The 19,335-nt window shown below is 35.0% G+C and overlaps 1 protein-coding gene across 1 annotated transcript in view; it reads left to right on the top strand.

The window, feature by feature from the left end:
* The window catches only part of CWC22 (CWC22 spliceosome associated protein homolog), a 71,410-nt gene that overhangs the window by 22,408 nt on the left and 29,667 nt on the right, over positions 1-19,335 (top strand). Inside the window, exons 5-13 of the mRNA XM_043999186.1 lie at positions 487-738; positions 5,569-5,697; positions 7,375-7,543; positions 7,890-7,943; positions 10,491-10,626; positions 10,714-10,920; positions 11,026-11,088; positions 14,659-14,763; positions 15,504-15,585. Of these exons, the coding sequence (XP_043855121.1) occupies positions 487-738; positions 5,569-5,697; positions 7,375-7,543; positions 7,890-7,943; positions 10,491-10,626; positions 10,714-10,920; positions 11,026-11,088; positions 14,659-14,763; positions 15,504-15,585 (1,197 nt within the window). The remainder of the gene's footprint in view (positions 1-486; positions 739-5,568; positions 5,698-7,374; positions 7,544-7,889; positions 7,944-10,490; positions 10,627-10,713; positions 10,921-11,025; positions 11,089-14,658; positions 14,764-15,503; positions 15,586-19,335) is intronic.

Genomic DNA, 19,335 nt, shown 5'->3' on the forward strand with positions numbered 1-19,335 from the left:
CTTGAACTCCCCAGCAAACTGAATGTGGAAGCTTTTTATAGGTCTGGAGCAGAGGCGGTCCTTACACCCTGCTTCAAGCTGATTGGTAGGCATCATCCAAATCCATTGGTTCACTGGACTTGAAGGTGGTCTGGAGTTAAGTTCAAAGTCCTTATCTTCTGAGAACAGTACCTTCTTAAGGGCTTGCCAGGTGTGCTTACAGTCTAGTTAACTTGAAGTAGACTAATCAGCAGTCAATCACTCTCACTTAATTCAGTCAGTTTAGATTAATCTCCAGGTGGGCCTTTGAGTATCTGCTAAATCCCATTATTTTATCACAGTCTCAAATCAAGTTCTAAGTTCTTTGAGGATAGGAGTTACATTATGTTGTTTCTTATTATGCCTTGCTCCATCGAGCAATTTGAATATGGTTCTGTGCACTAGAATTACTGAATGAATTGAATTTAAGTATTTTTTCTTCCCATTGTTTTTCTTCATCCACAACAGAGGGAGGGATAGAGAAAAACGCAAGGAGAGAGAAAGAGAAAGAGATTCTGATCGGAGAAGGTACAGAAAATCTCCTTCACCAGGCAGAAGGAGTTTAGAAAGATCAACAACTCAGAGCTCATCTGCTCAGGATGAGCCCCCGACAAAGAAGAAGAAAGATGATGTGGATCCACTCCTCACTCGGACAGGTGGTGCTTATATTCCTCCAGCAAAGCTCAGGATGATGCAAGAACAAATTACAGATAAAAACAGGTATTTTAACATTACTAGATATCCAGTTAGTCAGCAATATTCTTATTGAGAAAGGTAAAGAATCTAATACTTGGTACATGAAAGCTGACCCTATTTGTAAAAATCGGGTGCAAAAGGATTTTTGGAAAGAAATGGTGATGTTTTACTTAAAGATTTCCCTTTTGCTCTCTTTTGCTCCATTAGAAGACTGACACTGACCCATGCCATCACTTTCCTTCTCTTGTTAAGAAACAATTTGAATATTGATTATATGGCTTGTACTTTTTGTAGTTTTATTATCCAGTCATTCTTTGTTATGTATTTAGTTGTTGTATCGCTACCTACTACAAATAGTCATGAGCTTTGGGGGAAAAAGAAATATGAATTTTGAAGGCAACCTGTGTAAGGGTGAGCCTGTGGTTTTGCATTGGGAAAACATTCCAGCCAGATAGGAATCTGATTTTATAGTAAAGTATCACATTGTAGATCTTGTACTATCTCATCTCCTACAAATGGGAGGGTAAAGAGGATACAAATTAGGTCACTGGAGTAGAGTGATACACAGCTTATATACAGATTGAGATGGTTAGATGGAGCAAAAGCAGTTAGAAGGGACCTCAGATGTTATTTGGTCCAGGTTTCTATTTAGCACAAGGGAATTTCCTTTGCAACAGACTTGATGGACTTTTCTTTACTGTTCTAAGATCCATTGTTAGCTTTGATTTTAGAATGTTCTGTTTTTTCAAGCTGGCTAATCAACAAAAGCAAGCAGTCAAAGATATGTACAAAAGAAAGGTCATGGGGAAGCGAGGTGGTGCAGTGGATAAAGCACTGGCCTTGGATTCAGGAGGACCTGAATTCAAATCCAGCCTCAGACACTTGACACTAGCTCTGTGACCCTGGGCCCTGCAAAAAGAAAGGTCAAGATCTTAACTAAAACTATCCTTGAACAGGTAGAATCAAAAGAATTTGCAAACAAAACCGAGCAAATGAGATGCTTTTGTTTATTTTCATCTAGGCTTGTCCGAAATTCTGCCGTTTGCAGTCCTATTTTCCTTCCTTTCTTCCATATAGTTTCAGTCAGTGTGTTTACAGTTCTGATTCTATTGGTTTCATTCTGTATTACCTTATTCATATCTTTACTCATTTCCTTGTATGTTTCACATTTGTAATTTTTATGGCAAAATAATATTCCATTATATTAATTCACCATTAGTTATTTAGCCATTCCCTAGTTTTGGGGAATAGGTATTTCCATATTTTGCTGTTAAAATATAGCAGGTCTGAATACATATTTTTTTATACTAGCTGCTATCATATGTATCTCTGGCTTTTCCCCTTAACTCTACCAGACCTGCAATTTATTTAGTTAATTAGTTTGCTTGCAGGAATCTTCTTTCTTATCCCTATTAAATGACATTTTATTAGTTCAGACCCAGTTAATAACATTTTGAATCTTAATTATTTTATTTCTCATGTTAGCTATCCCTTGGAGTTGTTTATCATTCAGATTTTTAAAGCATTCAATTTAACAAAGTAGTTATATTGTGCTTATATAAACATGGATAAAATCATTGATAAATAAAATCATTGTTGACCAAAAACAAGCTTTTATTTTCCTTGCCCCCATAGCCACTAGATTTTATTGATTATTCAGCATTCACTTAGCAAATATTAAGAACCTGTTGTGTGAAAAACACTGTGCATTCAATTGAAGTGTGTCCAAATCATGCTTATCTCTATTTCTCCTGCCTCCAATTTAGGACAGATCTTTATCACCTCACAACCAGATTACTGTTTCCCTGTTTCAAATCTCTTCTTCACTCTCTGTAGTCTGTCTACCCCCATTATTAAAATAAAGATCCTGAAATATACTGCTTTCATTAAGTAATTCCCTTAAAACACGGATTTTCTCACATTACTCCATTGTGACTCCATTTAGACAAGCCTGTAGAGGAACAGGAAATTAGCTACTCTTAAATCTATTGGTGTTAGTTCATAGATTAATCCTAGGTGTTAATCACAGTTTAAAAGGGAACACTTGACAAACTAGAGTGTTCCTTAAGAGAGTTACCAGAATGGTTAGGGGTCTGGAAAATGTTAATGTGAAAAAAGATTGAAGAAATTAGGAATATTTAGCCTGGAAAAGATAAGGGGAGAGAGAGAGGAAGCTTTTCACATTTGAAGGGATGCTGTATGGACTAAGAAAAAGCCTTGTTCTCGTTCTGTTTTGCAGAACTGGGACAGATGGATGGAAGTTACAGAGAAGTGGATTTGAGTTTAATATAAAAGAGAACTTTTTGACAGGTATAAAATAGCAGGACAGTCATCCTGTTAAAGTAATGAGCTCTCCACCTTGGGAAGTGATCAGAGTGATCCTGGAGAGCCAAAGGTCACAAGATCATTAAGAACAAAAGGGGAGCAGCTAGGTGGTACAGTGGATAAAGTACCAGCCCTGGATTCAGGAGGACATGAGTTCAAATCCAGCCTCAGACATTTGACACTTACTAGCTGTGTGACCTTGGGCAAGTCACTTAACCCCAATTGCCTCAACAAAACAAAACAAAACAAAAGGAACCTTATCAACCATCCAGTCCAGTGCCCACATTTTATAAATGAGGAAATGGGCCCAGAGAAATGAAGTCACTTGGTTGAACAGGTCAAATGGCTGGTAATTAGCAGAGATTGTATTTGTGCAGGAAGAATTCTGACTTTGAGTCATCTAGACCATGATACTGTTACAATGTAGTGTCTAAATGTTCACCAGTGCAGTGCTCATATCTTGCTCACCTTCTTCCTTCTTCTCCATTCTTTAATGGAATCCTAAAACCCAGAGCAGGATGAAATTACAACGTTGTTGAGGCCAACCCTTTCAAATGGAGCTCTCCAGAAGATATGATTTCCTTTCCTTGCCTTCATTTTTCTTACACCCATATCAGTCTCCTTATAATTTTTATTAAGAATTTCAGCTACTCTAGCAATAATTTTCAGCTACCAAAACCCTCTTTTGAAACAGGGTAGAAGTAGCTGGGTGGTACAATGGATAGAGCACTGGACTTGGACTCAGGTTGACCTGAGTTCAAATCCTGTTTTAGACAGGATTTAATTAGCTACATGACCCTGAAAAAAGTCGCTTGACTCTCAGCTTCAGTTTCCTCCTCTGTAAAACCCTTACAGGATTGTTGTGAGGATTAAGTAAAACAGCATGTAAAGTGCTCTATATGCCTTACAATGTTTATTTATTTGTAACTGTTATTGCTATTATTAAATGCTGTTTGTTATTTAATCAAGCAGATAAAATTTAGACTTCTTAATAAACTTTTGATATTTATTCTAGTGATTCAGGAAAGAAATTCATATTGTGCTCAGGAAAGATCTTATTGACAGATTTGTTCAACCATAGGACACATTTCACGTGGAAGGATATGAAATCAGTGTTTGTACCTAGTCGTAGGTTACTAGAATCCAGTCCTCTCACATTTTTACAGAGAACATTTACGGCTAGAAACTTAAGTTATTTTCCTAAGGTCAAGTAGCAATTTTTTTTTAAATAGAGAAGATATTCATTTTTGGGGGACAATATTATTTTCTCTGAAGGCAAAGAAGAAATTAAATAGGTTTTTAGATATGAATTTATGCAACTGTCACAGAATCACAGATTGTCCATTTTATATGGGATTACAGAGGCCATCTAGTACGAAATGTACATGTACAAAATTGTCCATTATAACATACCTCACAAGAGGTCATCCAGCATTTACTTGAAGATCTCTAGTAAGGGAGAACTTACTCTCTCTTCAATGCTCCTACCAGCCTCATTTTATTTGTGGTTTGTTTACATGATGTGTTTATTTATGTTCCCTCAATGCTTCCTCATTATAAAGACATACACCATAAATTTTACTTTTAGTTTTGTCTTATAATTAGCAAAATAGTTTTTCGTGTTCATTGGAAAAAACAACTAGTTTATATACACAACATTGGGTTCCTGAATGAAGAGATGAAATGAAAAAGGATATTTACACATTAAACTCTTAAGAAGTGATTTTTTTTTCAAGTTTTCTTGCACAAAATGATTAATATGTAAACATTTTATGTGATTGTACATGTAATAACCTATATCAGATTGCTTACTGTCACAGGGATGGAGGGATAGAATTTGTAACTCGGAACTTTTTTTTAAAAGTGTATAAAATTGGGGCAGCTAGGTGGCGCAGTGGATAGAGCACTGGCCCTGGAGTCAGGAGTACCTGAGTTCAAATCCGGCCTCAGACACTTAACACTTACTAGCTGTGTGATCCTAGGCAAGTCACTTAACCCCAACTGCCTCACTAAAAGAAAAAAAAAAACAAACAAAAAAGTGTATAAAATTGTTTTTATATGTAATTGGGGAAAAATAAAATATTTTAAAAAGTGAATTCTTTATGAAAATTATAATGATAGCTAAGAAGAGGATTATAAACTTTTATCATTATTTTACCATACTATGAAAAGCTTTGCATGCTCTTTCTAGTATGGCATATATCAGTTTTGTCATAGAATGACAAGCATAAGCATCAGTGTTGTACTGTAGAATATGAGCAGATAAACAGAAGGTTGTTTGTTTTGATTTAAGAAGTTTGGCATTTATTTCTGTGGTCACAGCATCTTGGATTATGCACTTTGTATATTTATGGTAAAAATGAAAATTTTGTGAAAGCAATATTTGTTGGATTAATTTTTATATCTTCACTTGGTATTATCTATGAGGATATATACAGTGTTTTTTTTTTTTTTTTGCGGGACAATGAAGGGTTAAGTTACAGTGTATCATAACATCCTTAGATTTACCTATTTTTAAATTTCTTATAGTTTGGCATACCAAAGGATGAGCTGGGAGGCCTTAAAGAAGTCAATCAATGGTTTAATCAATAAAGTGAACATTTCTAACATAGGGATCATCATTCAAGAACTCCTTCAAGAAAATATAGTTAGGGGAAGGTAAGTAGCAACTACTTCATTTCACAGTATTTATTAAAATGTAATCTAGCAGCAATGGCAAAACCAAACATTACTATTTTAAAATATTAATATTATTCTTTGTAATTTTGTGCTATTTTCTTTCAGTGGTATATATGTATATTCATTTCCTGTGAATTTCTGATTAAATTACAGACTGTCCAGTTGAGATTTGAATAGGTCACCATGAAGCATATGCACACAGACACACTTAACTGTTCTCAGTAGAACTTGTATCCAATTATTATTGCTGATACCCACGGTCTTGGACTGATCAAACTTTTAACAACTGTATTTCAGCAGTCTTTTACAAATAAATAAAAAGAATGGACTAAGAATTTGGAAAGGGAGAAACAGATTTTAAAAAGAGGGACATGATATAGACTCTGTTGTCCTAGACTATGGATCGATAGGTTTATAAGGGTAAGCGATCAACAGAAATAATGCAACCTTATATTCCTTTGATGCTTTACAGTTTTAAAAGATCTTTTGTATATCCATTCACTTATTCATTCAACAAACCTTTATTAGGTGCCTTTATGTGGTGTTAGGTACTGATGGATATAAAAAAAAGAAAGAGGAGAGACCTTACCATTTACTTGGGAGGAGTGAGGAATGGATATGACAAATACCATGCTGGAAGGCTTAATTGTGTTGGGCAGTCACACTGTAATACAACTTAGTCTGTTAGCTTTCTTCTTTGTTGAGTTAGCTAAACTGATGAATTTAATTGAGGAACAGGGAAGTGGGGGTGGAGAGTAGATATAAATCAGGAGATCAGGCAGACTTCTTCACAGTGCTGAAATTGGAGGCTTTGACAACTATAGGTAAACCATTAAGGTATTCATTTTCATAGAGAATTGATGGATGAAGAGAACTTCCATGTTGTGGGAGAGGGATTTTTCAAAAGTGGTGAAAAGGTCTTCCCAAACAAACTTTGGTTAATTTTTATTTATCTCCATACCTTCCCTGTGGTGACATCAGGCTATGTTTCATAGAAAATCTTTTCTTCGACTGCCTTTAGCATTCACACCATAGATATGTTATATGTTAGTGCTGTAGCTAATGTCTGTTTTGAAGGGCAGCTAGGTGCCACAAGTAAAAGAGAGCACCAGGCCTGGAGTCAGAAAGACTCATCTTCCTGAGTTCAAATCTGGCTTCAGACCCTGGGCAAGTCATTTAAATTTCCTTGCCTCAGTTTTCTCACCTGTAAAATGAGCTGAAGAAAGAAATAGCAAACCACTCCAGTATCTTTGCCAAGAAAAGCCCAAATGGGGTGATGATGAGTCAAAGAAGACTGAAACAACTGAACAGCAAAACTTTTAAAACCAATATTTTTGAATCAAGGTTTTTTTTATCTTTGAGCCTTTTTGTAATTAAAAAAAGGAGCTAAAAGAGACAAACTCTGCCAACAACCGACTCTTGGGGTTTGAGGGGTACTGTTAATTTAGGGTTATGAAGACCACCTATTATGTGTTCATTAAAGTGCTGAAAAATTTGGTGTTTATTTGGTTCTCACAGCTACTTATAGGAGAAAATACTGTTATTGCATTAAAATTGCTGATAAAGGTGTTTTTTTCCCTTTGAAAGATTTTAGTGGGTTTTTACAAATTTTTTAAAAACTTTTGGTGTGTTTTTCTTTTTTTAAAAATATTACAGGGGATTGCTGTCTCGATCCGTTTTGCAAGCACAAAGTGCATCTCCAATCTTTACACATGTTTATGCAGCTCTTGTAGCAATTATCAACTCAAAGTTCCCAAACATCGGAGAACTTATACTCAAGAGGTTAATTCTCAATTTTCGAAAAGGCTATCGAAGAAATGATAAGGTATGTAATAAACTTTTCATTCTAAATGCTGGAATGCTACAGACTGCTAGGTGGTACAGATCTGATACTGTAGGAAGGTTAAACATACTTAAATTCTTATAATTCTATAGAGGTTTTCTAATGATAAATCACAATGAATTAACATCCTTAATACTTACAGCTTATTCTGTATATGTAAATGTTATTCATGTTGTGGTGCTTTTTAAAAATTATGTACTTGTTTTTCATATTAATTATATTTTAGATAAATTATTAAAATGCTATAGCTTCTGCAACTAAATGGAGATATTTAAGACTTAGAAAGTCAAGTTTACTATGTAACTCTTTTTGTTTCTTCATTTTGCAGCAACTTTGTCTAACTGCTTCAAAATTTGTTGCACACCTTATTAACCAGAATGTGGTAAGTACTTGTCCTGAAATTTTGATCTATTCCATGAAATAGGACATCTAGCCCTATAACATATCATTTGTTGTTTTTTTCTTGTGATGTATAACCCTTGAATTAATTTATTTTTTCTTCATTATTTTAGTTAATGACTTAAACACCTCTAATATCTTTTTGATAAAGAACTAGAAAATATCTAGGAGTGCTTTTTTTACATTTTCTTTTTAAATTACTAGCAAACTACACATGAATATTCTTTACAAATTACTACACTTTCAAATAGTATGACTTCATTTATTTTTTAATCTTGAGACTAGAATTAGAACCTGTTTTTCCCATTCATTTGTTCATTAGACCCTAATTATGGGGACATGGTAGGAAATGTCATTTCCTGGATCTATATCTATGCCTTCAGGTTATTCAGTTTAAACAAATAGAAGAAGTAATTATCTATATTATTGGTAAATATATTTTCATTTCAATGTGCTACTTTTTAATTCATTTGGCTCAAATTCAAACACATTTCCTTATTCAATAAGTTTTTTCCTGTAAAATAATTAAGTTTATAATCTTGACAAGTAGTTAAATTGATATTGACTTTAACTTAAAAAGTTTTTTTTTTTCATATCTGTTGTAGTTTATTGGTTGAGAGAAATAATAAAATGAAAAGGGTTATTAAGTGCCAGGATTTCAGTGTCACCTTCTGTTTCTTTTAACTATAGGGATTCACTCTTACTCATAAAAGAAAATTGAGGTCCACCTCTGTAGCCACAATGAGAGTATAAATAAGCCTATTCCTTGAGATTGTAGACAATTGATTTTTTTTATATGCTGAAACACTGCAAAATTGCATAAGATTTGCAAACACTGTAAAGCTGATTGAAAATATTTCCAGGGTTTTTGCCAGAAAGTTAAGTGGATGTATTGTATGTCTCTTCCCTCTCTATGGAGTGGAAACATTATTTTTGATGTTGTTCATTATGAAATTTAAATACTTTTTTCCTTCTTGTAACATACAAGTGATTTTTAGAAAAGACTGTCTAAATCCTTTGACTCCATTATAAGAAATATTGTTTTTATGATAAATTCTCTGAATAAAATTGTTTTAAATTTGCTTATAAATTATTCATGCTATTGCTTATCAAAATGAAACTTTAAACTTGGCTCCAGATTTTTTTTGAATTGATAATTTGATTCATTTTAAAAGTTATATAGTATTTTTTCCTTTTATCATAAATTTATGGGTTTTTTGAAACCATTCATATGAGAGAGATTAAAAGGTTGAATTATTAAATGCATATAATGGCTTAATCAGAAAAAATGATAAAAATGACATATTCCTAATCCACAATTATTGAAAGTACTCAACTTGAATATTGAATTTTATATTATAGATTGAAGATGGTAAAATGTAGCATTCATCTAAATTTGAAGAGAATATTCCTAAGATGATGCCATTGGTCAGCCATTCAACCATTTATTAAGCACTTATTATGTCAAAGGTCGCTAAATGGTTCAGTGGATAGAGTGGTGGGCCTGGAGTCAAGAAGACCTGAGTTCAAATGTGGCCTCAGACACTTATTAGCTTATAATTCTGGGCAAGTGCCTTTACTCACTGAAGAAGGAAATGGTAAACTTATTCCCAAATCTTTGCCAAGAAAACCCCATGGACGGTATTGATCTACTATGATCCACAAGTCACAGAGTCCAGTAGGACTGAATGACTGAATGGCTTGTGCCAGGCACTGTGCTAAGTGCTGGGAATATAAATACTAGTAAAGAGAAAGATAGCTCCTGCCCTCAAAGAGCTTACATTCTAATTGGAATGTCAACACATAAAAGAAGCTGAAAAGAGGAAGAGGGAAGACAGAGGTTTGCCCCTTCCTCCATTGTGTAGGAAGTCTAGAGTTCATCCTGGATCAGAATTAGCCTAGGCTGGTTTGGGGGCACTCTTTTACCAGATGTCTTTTGGGGAGAAGCCATCCAATTAGAGGGACAGGCCTCTATCCAGTGAGGAATTCCAGGGTTGGAATAAGGCTTCAGGATGAAGGGTTGGGCCTGGTAGAAAGAGGCTGGTATACAGTAAGTGTGGTGAGGAACAGGTGATGGTCAAACACTCCCTCTATTAAGTCTGAGTTAACATTTTCTTTCTTTTTTTAAATTTTGTTTATTTTTTGGTGAGGCAATTGGGGTTAAGTGACTTGCCCAAGGTCACACAGCTAGTTAAGTGTCAAGTGTCTGAGGCTGGATTTGAACTCAGGTCCTCCTGAATCCAAGGCCAGTGCTCTGTCCACTGTGCCACCTAGCTGCCCCTGAGTTAACATTTTTGAACAATTTGAGGGGATGTTAACAGATTTTAGATTTAGGAAAGTGGATGAAATAAATGATACAGGCTAATCGAGGTATTGGTACCAACTAATTTGTAGCAAGTAGTAGAGCTTCTTGGCTTGTAGCCCAGCATTGCCATCACAAACAATTTTCATTGACATTATATAATTTAAAGTATTATTAATAATTATCCAAAAGCATGTTCTTTTAATCATATTGTATCCCCTCCTTTAGGCACATGAAGTTTTATGTTTAGAGATGCTTACCTTACTTCTGGAAAGACCAACTGATGATAGCGTTGAAGTAGCAATCGGATTTCTTAAAGAGTGTGGCCTGAAATTAACGGAGGTATCACCTAGGGGAATTAATGGTAAGTATATCCTTTATTGGAGAATTGAAGTTTTGCTTGAATATCGTGTGTCTTTTATTCAAAAAACTTTTTTCTTTTGAATTTTAGCTATATTTGAACGCCTTCGCAATATTCTCCATGAATCAGAAATTGACAAACGAGTTCAGTATATGATTGAAGTGATGTTTGCAGTACGTAAAGATGGATTCAAGGATCACCCTGTTATTCTGGAAGGACTTGATCTAGTAGAGGAAGAAGACCAGTTTACTCATATGCTTCCATTGGAAGATGACTATAATCCAGAGGATGTACTTAGTAAGTCAGACACAGAAAAAAATGTTGTCAGACTGTTTGAGGTTTAATATAAATATCATGAATGTTTTCATGATTTTTAAATATACTGTTTTTGTTTTTTAAAAGATGTTTTCAAGCTGGATCCTAATTTTATGGAAAATGAAGAGAAATACAAAACTATTAAGAAAGGTAAGTAGAATTTTATTTAAATTAATTCTCAAGTTAAAAAACGATGTGGATAACTAATTTTATATTTGCATAGAGTGTTTTTGTGATTATCTTAAAATATTTAATTGGTAAGAATTGTGCACTTTGTTTAAAAGGCTTAAGAATTTTAATAAATAGAAAATCTGTTTAGGAGCCAGGACATATTAATTCCTTAATTGAAATGAGCATAAATATCCAATATTCAGTCATTATGCATTCATTAAGCACCTACTGTGTATCAGGCATCACACTAGATAACAAATGAAATAGCCTCTGTGCTCAAGGTGCTTACATTGTATTTGAAAAAAACCAACATGTCCATAACTAAGTATTTGGAAAATATATACCCCCCAAAATGCAAAGCAGTTTGGGGAGAATGGGTACTAAGATCCAAGGCTTGGGGGCGGTGGCCTTAGAAAAAGCATTATGCAGAAAGTGGTCCTTGAGTTATGTCTTGAAGGAAATAAGGAATTGTAAGTGGCAGAGGTGATAAGGAGGAAGTATCTTCTAGATATAGAGATGCCATGTAAAGGCATGAAGTTACAAGTTGAAATGTCATGTATTAAGAATAGCAAGAAGCTCAGTTTGGCAGGACTACAAAGCCTGGGAAAGGGAATAATGTAAAATAAGATTGGGACCAGGCTATAAATGCCAAATAGAGGAGTTTATGTATTATAATGGGAAGCTGCCAGATTTAATTGAGTTAGAAAGTTACACAGTAAGACCAATGCTTCAGGAAAATTGCTTAGACAGCTCTATGAATGATTGGAGAGGACAGAGACTAGTTAAGAAGACAAATTAGCAGGTTATTGTAGTGAGCCATGATAAGAGCTTAAACTGGGGGTAGCCAGTGAATAGCAAAACTGGCCAGAAGAAACGACAACTGATTTCATTTGTAGGTAGAGTAAGAATGAAGAAAGGATAACACCTAGGTCACTAGAAGGATGTTGGTGTCCTTGACAGAAAAAAAGACGTGTCAGAAGGGTGGTTTTTGGGGAAAATCCATTGAACTTGTTGAGTTGGAGAGTTTATGGGACCTTACATTTGAAATGTTCAATAATCGTTTGCTGATGCAGGGCTACAGCTCAGGAGGAAAACTACAAGATTGGGGACATACAGATAATGCTTAAACCCATAGGTGCTTGATGGCATCTCTCAGTGAGAAAATTAGAGAGGGATGAGAAGAGAACTCAAGACAGGATGTGCCCAGAGCTAGGGGCATGATGCAGATGATGAACCAGCAAGGAGACTGAGAATTTCGCATGATAGTCTTCTTCTGAACCAGCTTTTAGCCTTACGAGAGATAGTATAGTACAGTGAAGAGTGCTGAATTTTGAGTCGGGGCCTAAGCTCAGTTCCACTTCTGACATTTACAAAATTTCCTGTGTTACCTCAGACAAACTTTTCTTCTTTGGGCCTGTTTCCTCATCTGCACGTTGAGGAGCTTGGGCCTCTAAGGTCCCTTCCAGCTCGAACTCTGTGATCTTGTCATCTATACCATCATGTTGTTTTTAATGTATTTACTTAAAAAAAAAATAGATTTTACCTCTGTTTTTATCAGCCACATAGCCAAATGCAAATGCTGATGACATCCATATCTTCATCCCCAGTCTGTACCTTTCTTTGTGTCATCTCTGCATTTCTATCTCTCTGCTAAACATTTCTTCTCAGATATTCCTATAACTAATCTAATTAAACATGTCTAGAATTGAACTCATCAACTATGACCTCAAATCAGTTTCCCTTCGTAAGTTCCCCATTTTTACTGGAAGATAGGATTTAGAGTGTGTAAGGGGCTAAAATTCTAGCTATACTATCTAAAATCTTTTTTTTTTTCTTTTTTGCGGGGCAATGGGTGTTAAGTGACTTGCCCAGGGTCACACAGCTAGTAAGTGTTAAGTGTCTGAGGCTGGATTTGAACTCAGGTACTCCTGAATCCAGGGCCAGCGCTTTAACCACTGCGCCATCTAGCTGCCCCTATACTATCTAAAATCTAATGAGTGGTTGCCAATAAATTATAAGCTTTAGCAAGAATATTTAAGTGTTTAAGTATTTATTAAAGAGCATTAGGATCAGAGAGAAAGGTAAAAATCTAACTATTTCTAAGAGACCCCAGCATCTGACCCACCATGGCAAGGTCAGGAACCAAAAGAACACAAACCCCTCTACCAGCGTCCGCTTCCTACTTCATGTCCTTCTCCCAGAAATGGGAGGCTCCTCAAGGTGATTGGCTGGTAGCCTTAATAGACAGTACCCATGAGTAAACGTTACTTCCTGATGCCAGAGAAAAGCCGCATGGCCTTGCCCTCAGAGGCCTTTTCCTCATGGTGGAGCTTTCCTATAGTAAGTCTCCAGCAGGTGGCGTCATTCCAATCCTTACAAGTGTTAAAGGACCTTAGAGATTGTCTAATATACTACTCCTCCCCCATCCTCTTCGCTTCTTTTGAGGCCAAGAGAGTTTAAGTGACATGTTCAAGGTGGCTCAGATATCTTAAGCCAAAAAAATCTTACAATTATCTTTGACTGTTATCTTGCCTTAATCACCTGAATCCAGTCTGTTCTTCCAGTCCTAGTGTGCATTTGTCCAGATTCCAACCTTGATAAATGCCGAGACCCTCATTAGGCAGTTGCTATTTGAGAGAGACCTAGATAAGGCTTGGTTTCCAGGTGATTTGGGGGCACAGTTGCTGATAAATCACATTGACTACAGATATAAAAGAGTTTATCCATGCTTTTGAAATTCTAGATTTTAAAAGATATGAAAAATTCACTGACTTTATGGACAATATCATCAAACAACTTTAGAAACCTAGAAGTGCCCTAGGTTTTAAGCCAGCACAAATCCTACTCTACAGCTAATAGAGTAAACAGTATTTTTTCCAAATAAAATTTCCGCAGCTTTTTGTTTATTTTACATATGAGTACTCTTTGGATAGCATGAAATAAAGAAATAGTGAGATTTTTTTCCCCCTTTTCCTGTTCTATAAAAAGTTTTTGAGAATCCTGAAATTCTTACCAACCTTATTCATCTTCTCTTCCCTACCCTTGCTTTTCACAGTTGACAGTTCTCCTTGTGATGAAATAAATATGACTTTGCCTTTCAAAATATACCAGTTTCCAGACTAAAATTTTGCACATTGTGGGTTTTTTGGGTTTTTGGGGGGGGGGGCAATGAGGGTTAAGTGACTTGCCCAGGGTCACACAGCTAGTAGGTGTCAAGTGTCTGAGGCCGGATTTGAACGCAGGTCCTCCTGAATCTAGGGCCAGTGCTTTATCCACTGCACCACCTAGCTGCTCCCCATGTTGTCTTTTGAAAAGCTACCAGCTAATTTCTCTGTTCATTCTGCTTGTCCAGTATTTGTGTCATGATCACCTAGCCTTTTTGGCAATGGACAATACATACGTTTTTTTTCCAGGAGAGAACTCCGAGTAGGCTCTCCTACTGCCCTAAAGCACAGAGTGAACCAGACATACTGTTTTCAAAATGTGGTACAGATGACATATGACCTTTAATTTTTACTTTGATTTTATTACCTACTTTGTTTTTCCTAGAAATTCTTGATGAAGGTGACAGTGATTCAAACACAGACCAAGATGCTAGGAGTAGTGAAGAAGATGAGGAGGAGGAAGAAGAAGAGGGGGATGAAGATGAAGATGGTAAACATTTTTTTCCTAAACTATTTTGGTAGTATTTAAGAAAACTATAATGATACTTGTATAATTATCTCTAACAATAAGCCTGTTAATTTTTTTAAAGGCTTTTATGCTTTTACTAGACTGCTTCATTTTCGAACTTAAAAACAAATATCAGCAGTTTTCATGAATCAGAGGGACCACAAATGTGACTAACATTTGCATTTACATTGTACTTCAGATTTTATATTGATCTGTTGTAGTGAGTCATTTATTCACACATAAGTAAATGAATTCTTCTAAAGCACCCAGATGTCCTTTACCACCTTTAAAATTTACCAGATAGCAACATGGAAGAAGTAATTTCTATAAATTGACAGTTTTACATAGGGAGCAGAGAGTTTTTTTAGTTTGGTTCAGAAACTTTCTGAAGCATTTCCGCCTACTAAAAAACAACTCGCTTTATTTTTCTTTTTTTAAAAATCACATTTAGATTGATACCAGGGACTTATTTTAAAGGATTTTCCAAATTAAATTGATTCTCCTAGAGTCTGCCAAAGAACATGCTAGATTGTATCCTAATGACTTAGTAAGGTTACTCACTGCAGATTCTAGAACTGTCCACCTAAATATCTTGCAACTGAGAAAATAACTTGCAAAAAATTGTCTACTTTGATGTTTTTAAATTATATTTATACGAAGGTTTATTTGCATTTGCTTCACACTTATTTTGATGTTTTCTAAATTTTGCTGTTTTCTTCCAGGACAGAAAGTTACTATCCATGACAAAACAGAAATCAATCTGGTGTCATTTCGTCGTACAATTTATCTTGCTATTCAATCAAGGTAAGCTCCTACCTGTGTATATTGAAAGTACCTATATAGCCATGGTTTCTCTAATAGTCTTTGTTTTATAATAAAATGCTGTTAACCATCTTCTCTTACAGTTAAATAAAATCATGAACAAAAATTTGAAAACTTCTACTCACTTCACCTACAGTAGTGATGTAGTAGAAACTTAATGATTTATTTTTAATGGTTTGGATTCCAAGTTCTGATCCTAAGCAAAAGAGTTGTTCTCTGCTAACTTTTTCATACTGCATGTTGCTGTGCATATGGGAAGAGATCTGTCTGCATGGAAATATGAATAAGACTAGAAAGAAGCCCTCAGACAAATTGCAAATACCCTCCAAAGTGAGGTTAAGTAAAGGCAATAACTATACATTGAAAATAAGCAATTCCTTTTAAACTAGAAGTCATTGAGTTTAATTATGAAGAGAAATATATGTAAATGTTAAATAATTAATACATCTGTTGTTTTGAATGTGAAGAAACCTATTGGGAGGTTAGATACAGTGTTTACATTTTATATTGGAGGCAGAATGTTTTCACAGATTTGTTTTGTTACTAGGATTTGTATATTTCCACTTGGTATGATGTAATAGCTATGATTCATAAGTGGGAGTCATCTTGTTTTCAGTCTGTCTGAAAATTTTCTTGGCTCTAGATTCATTTTCAAATGCAAAAATGTTAAAGAGCAAAATATTGGTTGGGAAGTTTTTGGTTTTGGCTTGGCTATTACCTCTCTCCTAAGAGAAAAAATATCTATTTAAAAAAATTTGAAAAGAATAGATAATTCTTTTTTTGTTTTTTTTTCAGGGCAATGAGGGTTAAGTGACTTGCCCAGGGTCATACAGCTAGTGTCAAGTGTCTGAGGTCAGATTTGAACTCAGGTCCTCCTGAATCCAGGGCCAATGATTTATACACTGTGCCACCTAGCTGCCCTTTAGATATTCTTTTCAAACTAAATTATCATAGAAAATTAAGATTTCTTTAATGGCTAAGTGATATTCTAAGATAATAGACTGATATTCCATTTTGGCCTTTTCTGTTCATCAAATATCATTTTCTACTAACTTATAAATTAGTTCCTATTTCTATTGTGGAAGTACCTTTTTTTTAAAATTGAGAATATCCATATTTTCTTAACAACCTGAATAAAAAAAAAATTTCTTCAGTACTTCAGAAGGCACAAATTTTAGTTTATTTCTGCCACCCTTGCAGATCATAATCACTCCCACACCTTAATGGAAAATCTTCATAATTGCTATGCACCCCTTCACACTCCCCAGAATCCATCACTTGGTGGACCAACCTTCTGGTGCTGAGCCTTCCAAATTTTTCTGTATTTTGCTTGAATGCTTTCCTTTCCTTGGATGGGACATTCCAGAGATAGTAGTTTACTATTACAACATTCTTCAAGAACTTGGAAGACCTCTTCTTTATGACATGGAATTAGAGTTTTTTAGTGAAAATGAAAGATAATGAATAAACAGTATCGTAGTAGGGCTAATAAAATGTTATATAATAACTAATATTATAAATATAATTTTCCCATTTCCTACTTCTTCCCCAAAATCAGATCATCAGGCCGCAAAAACTTCACTTTTGAGGGCTGCATTTTGGAGATCTCTGCTTTAGAGCACAGTCCTTTGAACTGTGAGCCACCTGCTACTGTACACTTGGGCTGTTCCCACCTTTTAATGGTTGTTCTTTTACCCTTTAGCTGCCTGATACTCTTGTAATTTAATAAAACGACTCAGGCTGGGGGCAGCTAGATGGTGCAGTGGTAAAGCACCGGCCCTGGATTCAGGAAGACCTGAGTTCAAATCTGGCTTCAGACACTTGATACTTACTAGCTGTTTGACCCTGGGCAAGTCACTTAAGCCTCATTGCCCTGCAAAAAAACAAACAAAAAACCAAAAACGATTCAGGCCATTTGACAACTGCTACCACAATTTCTATCTCCTAAAACTTTTTTGAATAGTTGTATGTAGCCAAACAGCAGATGTATGTCCTTTCTTTACACATTCCTCCACCACAAATAATTTATTCTGATTCAGTGTGTCCACTGCTTTCCAACACAGAACCTGAGATATTAAGACTTAAATGTAAAATTTGTTTTTATATATGTATAAATTTACAGTGTTAAAAAATAATACCATAATTTTTAACCAATAGCAAAATTTATTTACTGGAGCTATTGGGAAATTGAAAATTTAGGCTTAGCTTAGGACCTAATCTATATGGAAGTTGAAAAAAAAATAATTTAAAAATACTAAATGGAACAATGAGTATAACTTCAAAATGGCCTCTTATGTGTGGGGAAATGACCACATACTTTATAAATAAAATTATGAACAAGAAAAATAAGCCTCTTTTGCAGCTGGCTTCCTCCATGATGTTTCACTTACTAAGCATGAAGGAAAATAATAAAATTTAACAAGGAAAACAGGATATTCATTACTTTCCCCATTAACCACTTGACTTGTTTTTCAGAATTTGAATTTTCCCTATAAACTAAAACCTATCTTTTGAGAAAATTAAGAGGGAAAATTGTTGGCACTATTTCTGTTTCCATTCATATTATTATATTTCTCTATGTTTGTGTGAAAATGATCTCTTCAAAATTGACTTTCCCATTGCAAACTATATTTGCATACATCATAGCTATAAAGGTTAATGGTTTATTTGGGTAGGTGGTTTTTTCTTATTTTGCCTGTTTTGATCCATTGTTTCATAAAATTCAACCCTAATGTTATTTAAGTTGTCTTGTGTCCATAAATACCAGTTCATAATTGGGGGTGAAAACATAGATGAGTCTCATAATAAGATATGTAACTTAAATTTCTGTTGAATATTTTGTATTCTCAGTTCTAAATTTAAGCAGAATGGGAACTAATATGGAAACATACCTCTTTTAAAAGCACATCAAGGGGCAGCTAGGTGGCGCAGTGGATAGATAGAGCACCGGCCCTGGAGTCAGGAGTACCTGAGTTCAAATACTGCCTCAGACACTTAAAACTTACTAGCTGTGTGACCCTGGGCAAGTCACTTAACCCCAGTTGCCTCACTAAAATAAATAAATAAAAACAATTTTTTTTTAAAAAAGCACATCAAAGTGTTAACATTATTCTTGAATGAAGTTCAAATTTTCTAGTATTAATTGGGTGTAAGGAAAGAACAGTAAACCTAGAACCACTTAATGCCTTTGTGACCCTAAAGCAAGTTATGGGACCTCTCTTGACTTGTAAAATGAGAGTTTGGGCCAGGTCATCTATGAGCTTCTTGAGAGCAAGAATTGGTTTTGCCCCTCTTTTGTTTTCCAAATGCTTAGCACAGTGCCTAGCATATAATAGGTGCTTAATAAATTCTTATTGACAACTTGAATATCACACAGAATTAAATATTTTTATATGTGATTTAAATATTTTCCTCAAATATTAACATCAACTTTAAAACATTCAGTATTGTTTTCTTTCTGTTTCTGCCTTGTGCTTTTCACTATTTCACTTTTCTAAATTTTATTTAAGTGAACACTTTTTCACCCCCTTATTCTTTAGGCTCTGCTAGAGTAGAACATGACTGGCTATATGAAAAACTGGCTTACTTGAGAAATCTGGGTCATAAGACATATTTTGAAGTCTGTAGCCTAGGCGTCTGATGCCCTTAAGTCCAGACATTTAAACAATTTTTTTTGGACTGAATTCCTGGATTATTTAAATATAAAGTTTGAGAAATCCTGCAGAACATATA

Source organism: Dromiciops gliroides, chromosome 3 (assembly GCF_019393635.1).
Source record: "Dromiciops gliroides isolate mDroGli1 chromosome 3, mDroGli1.pri, whole genome shotgun sequence".
Classification (NCBI taxonomy): Eukaryota; Metazoa; Chordata; class Mammalia; order Microbiotheria; family Microbiotheriidae; genus Dromiciops; species Dromiciops gliroides.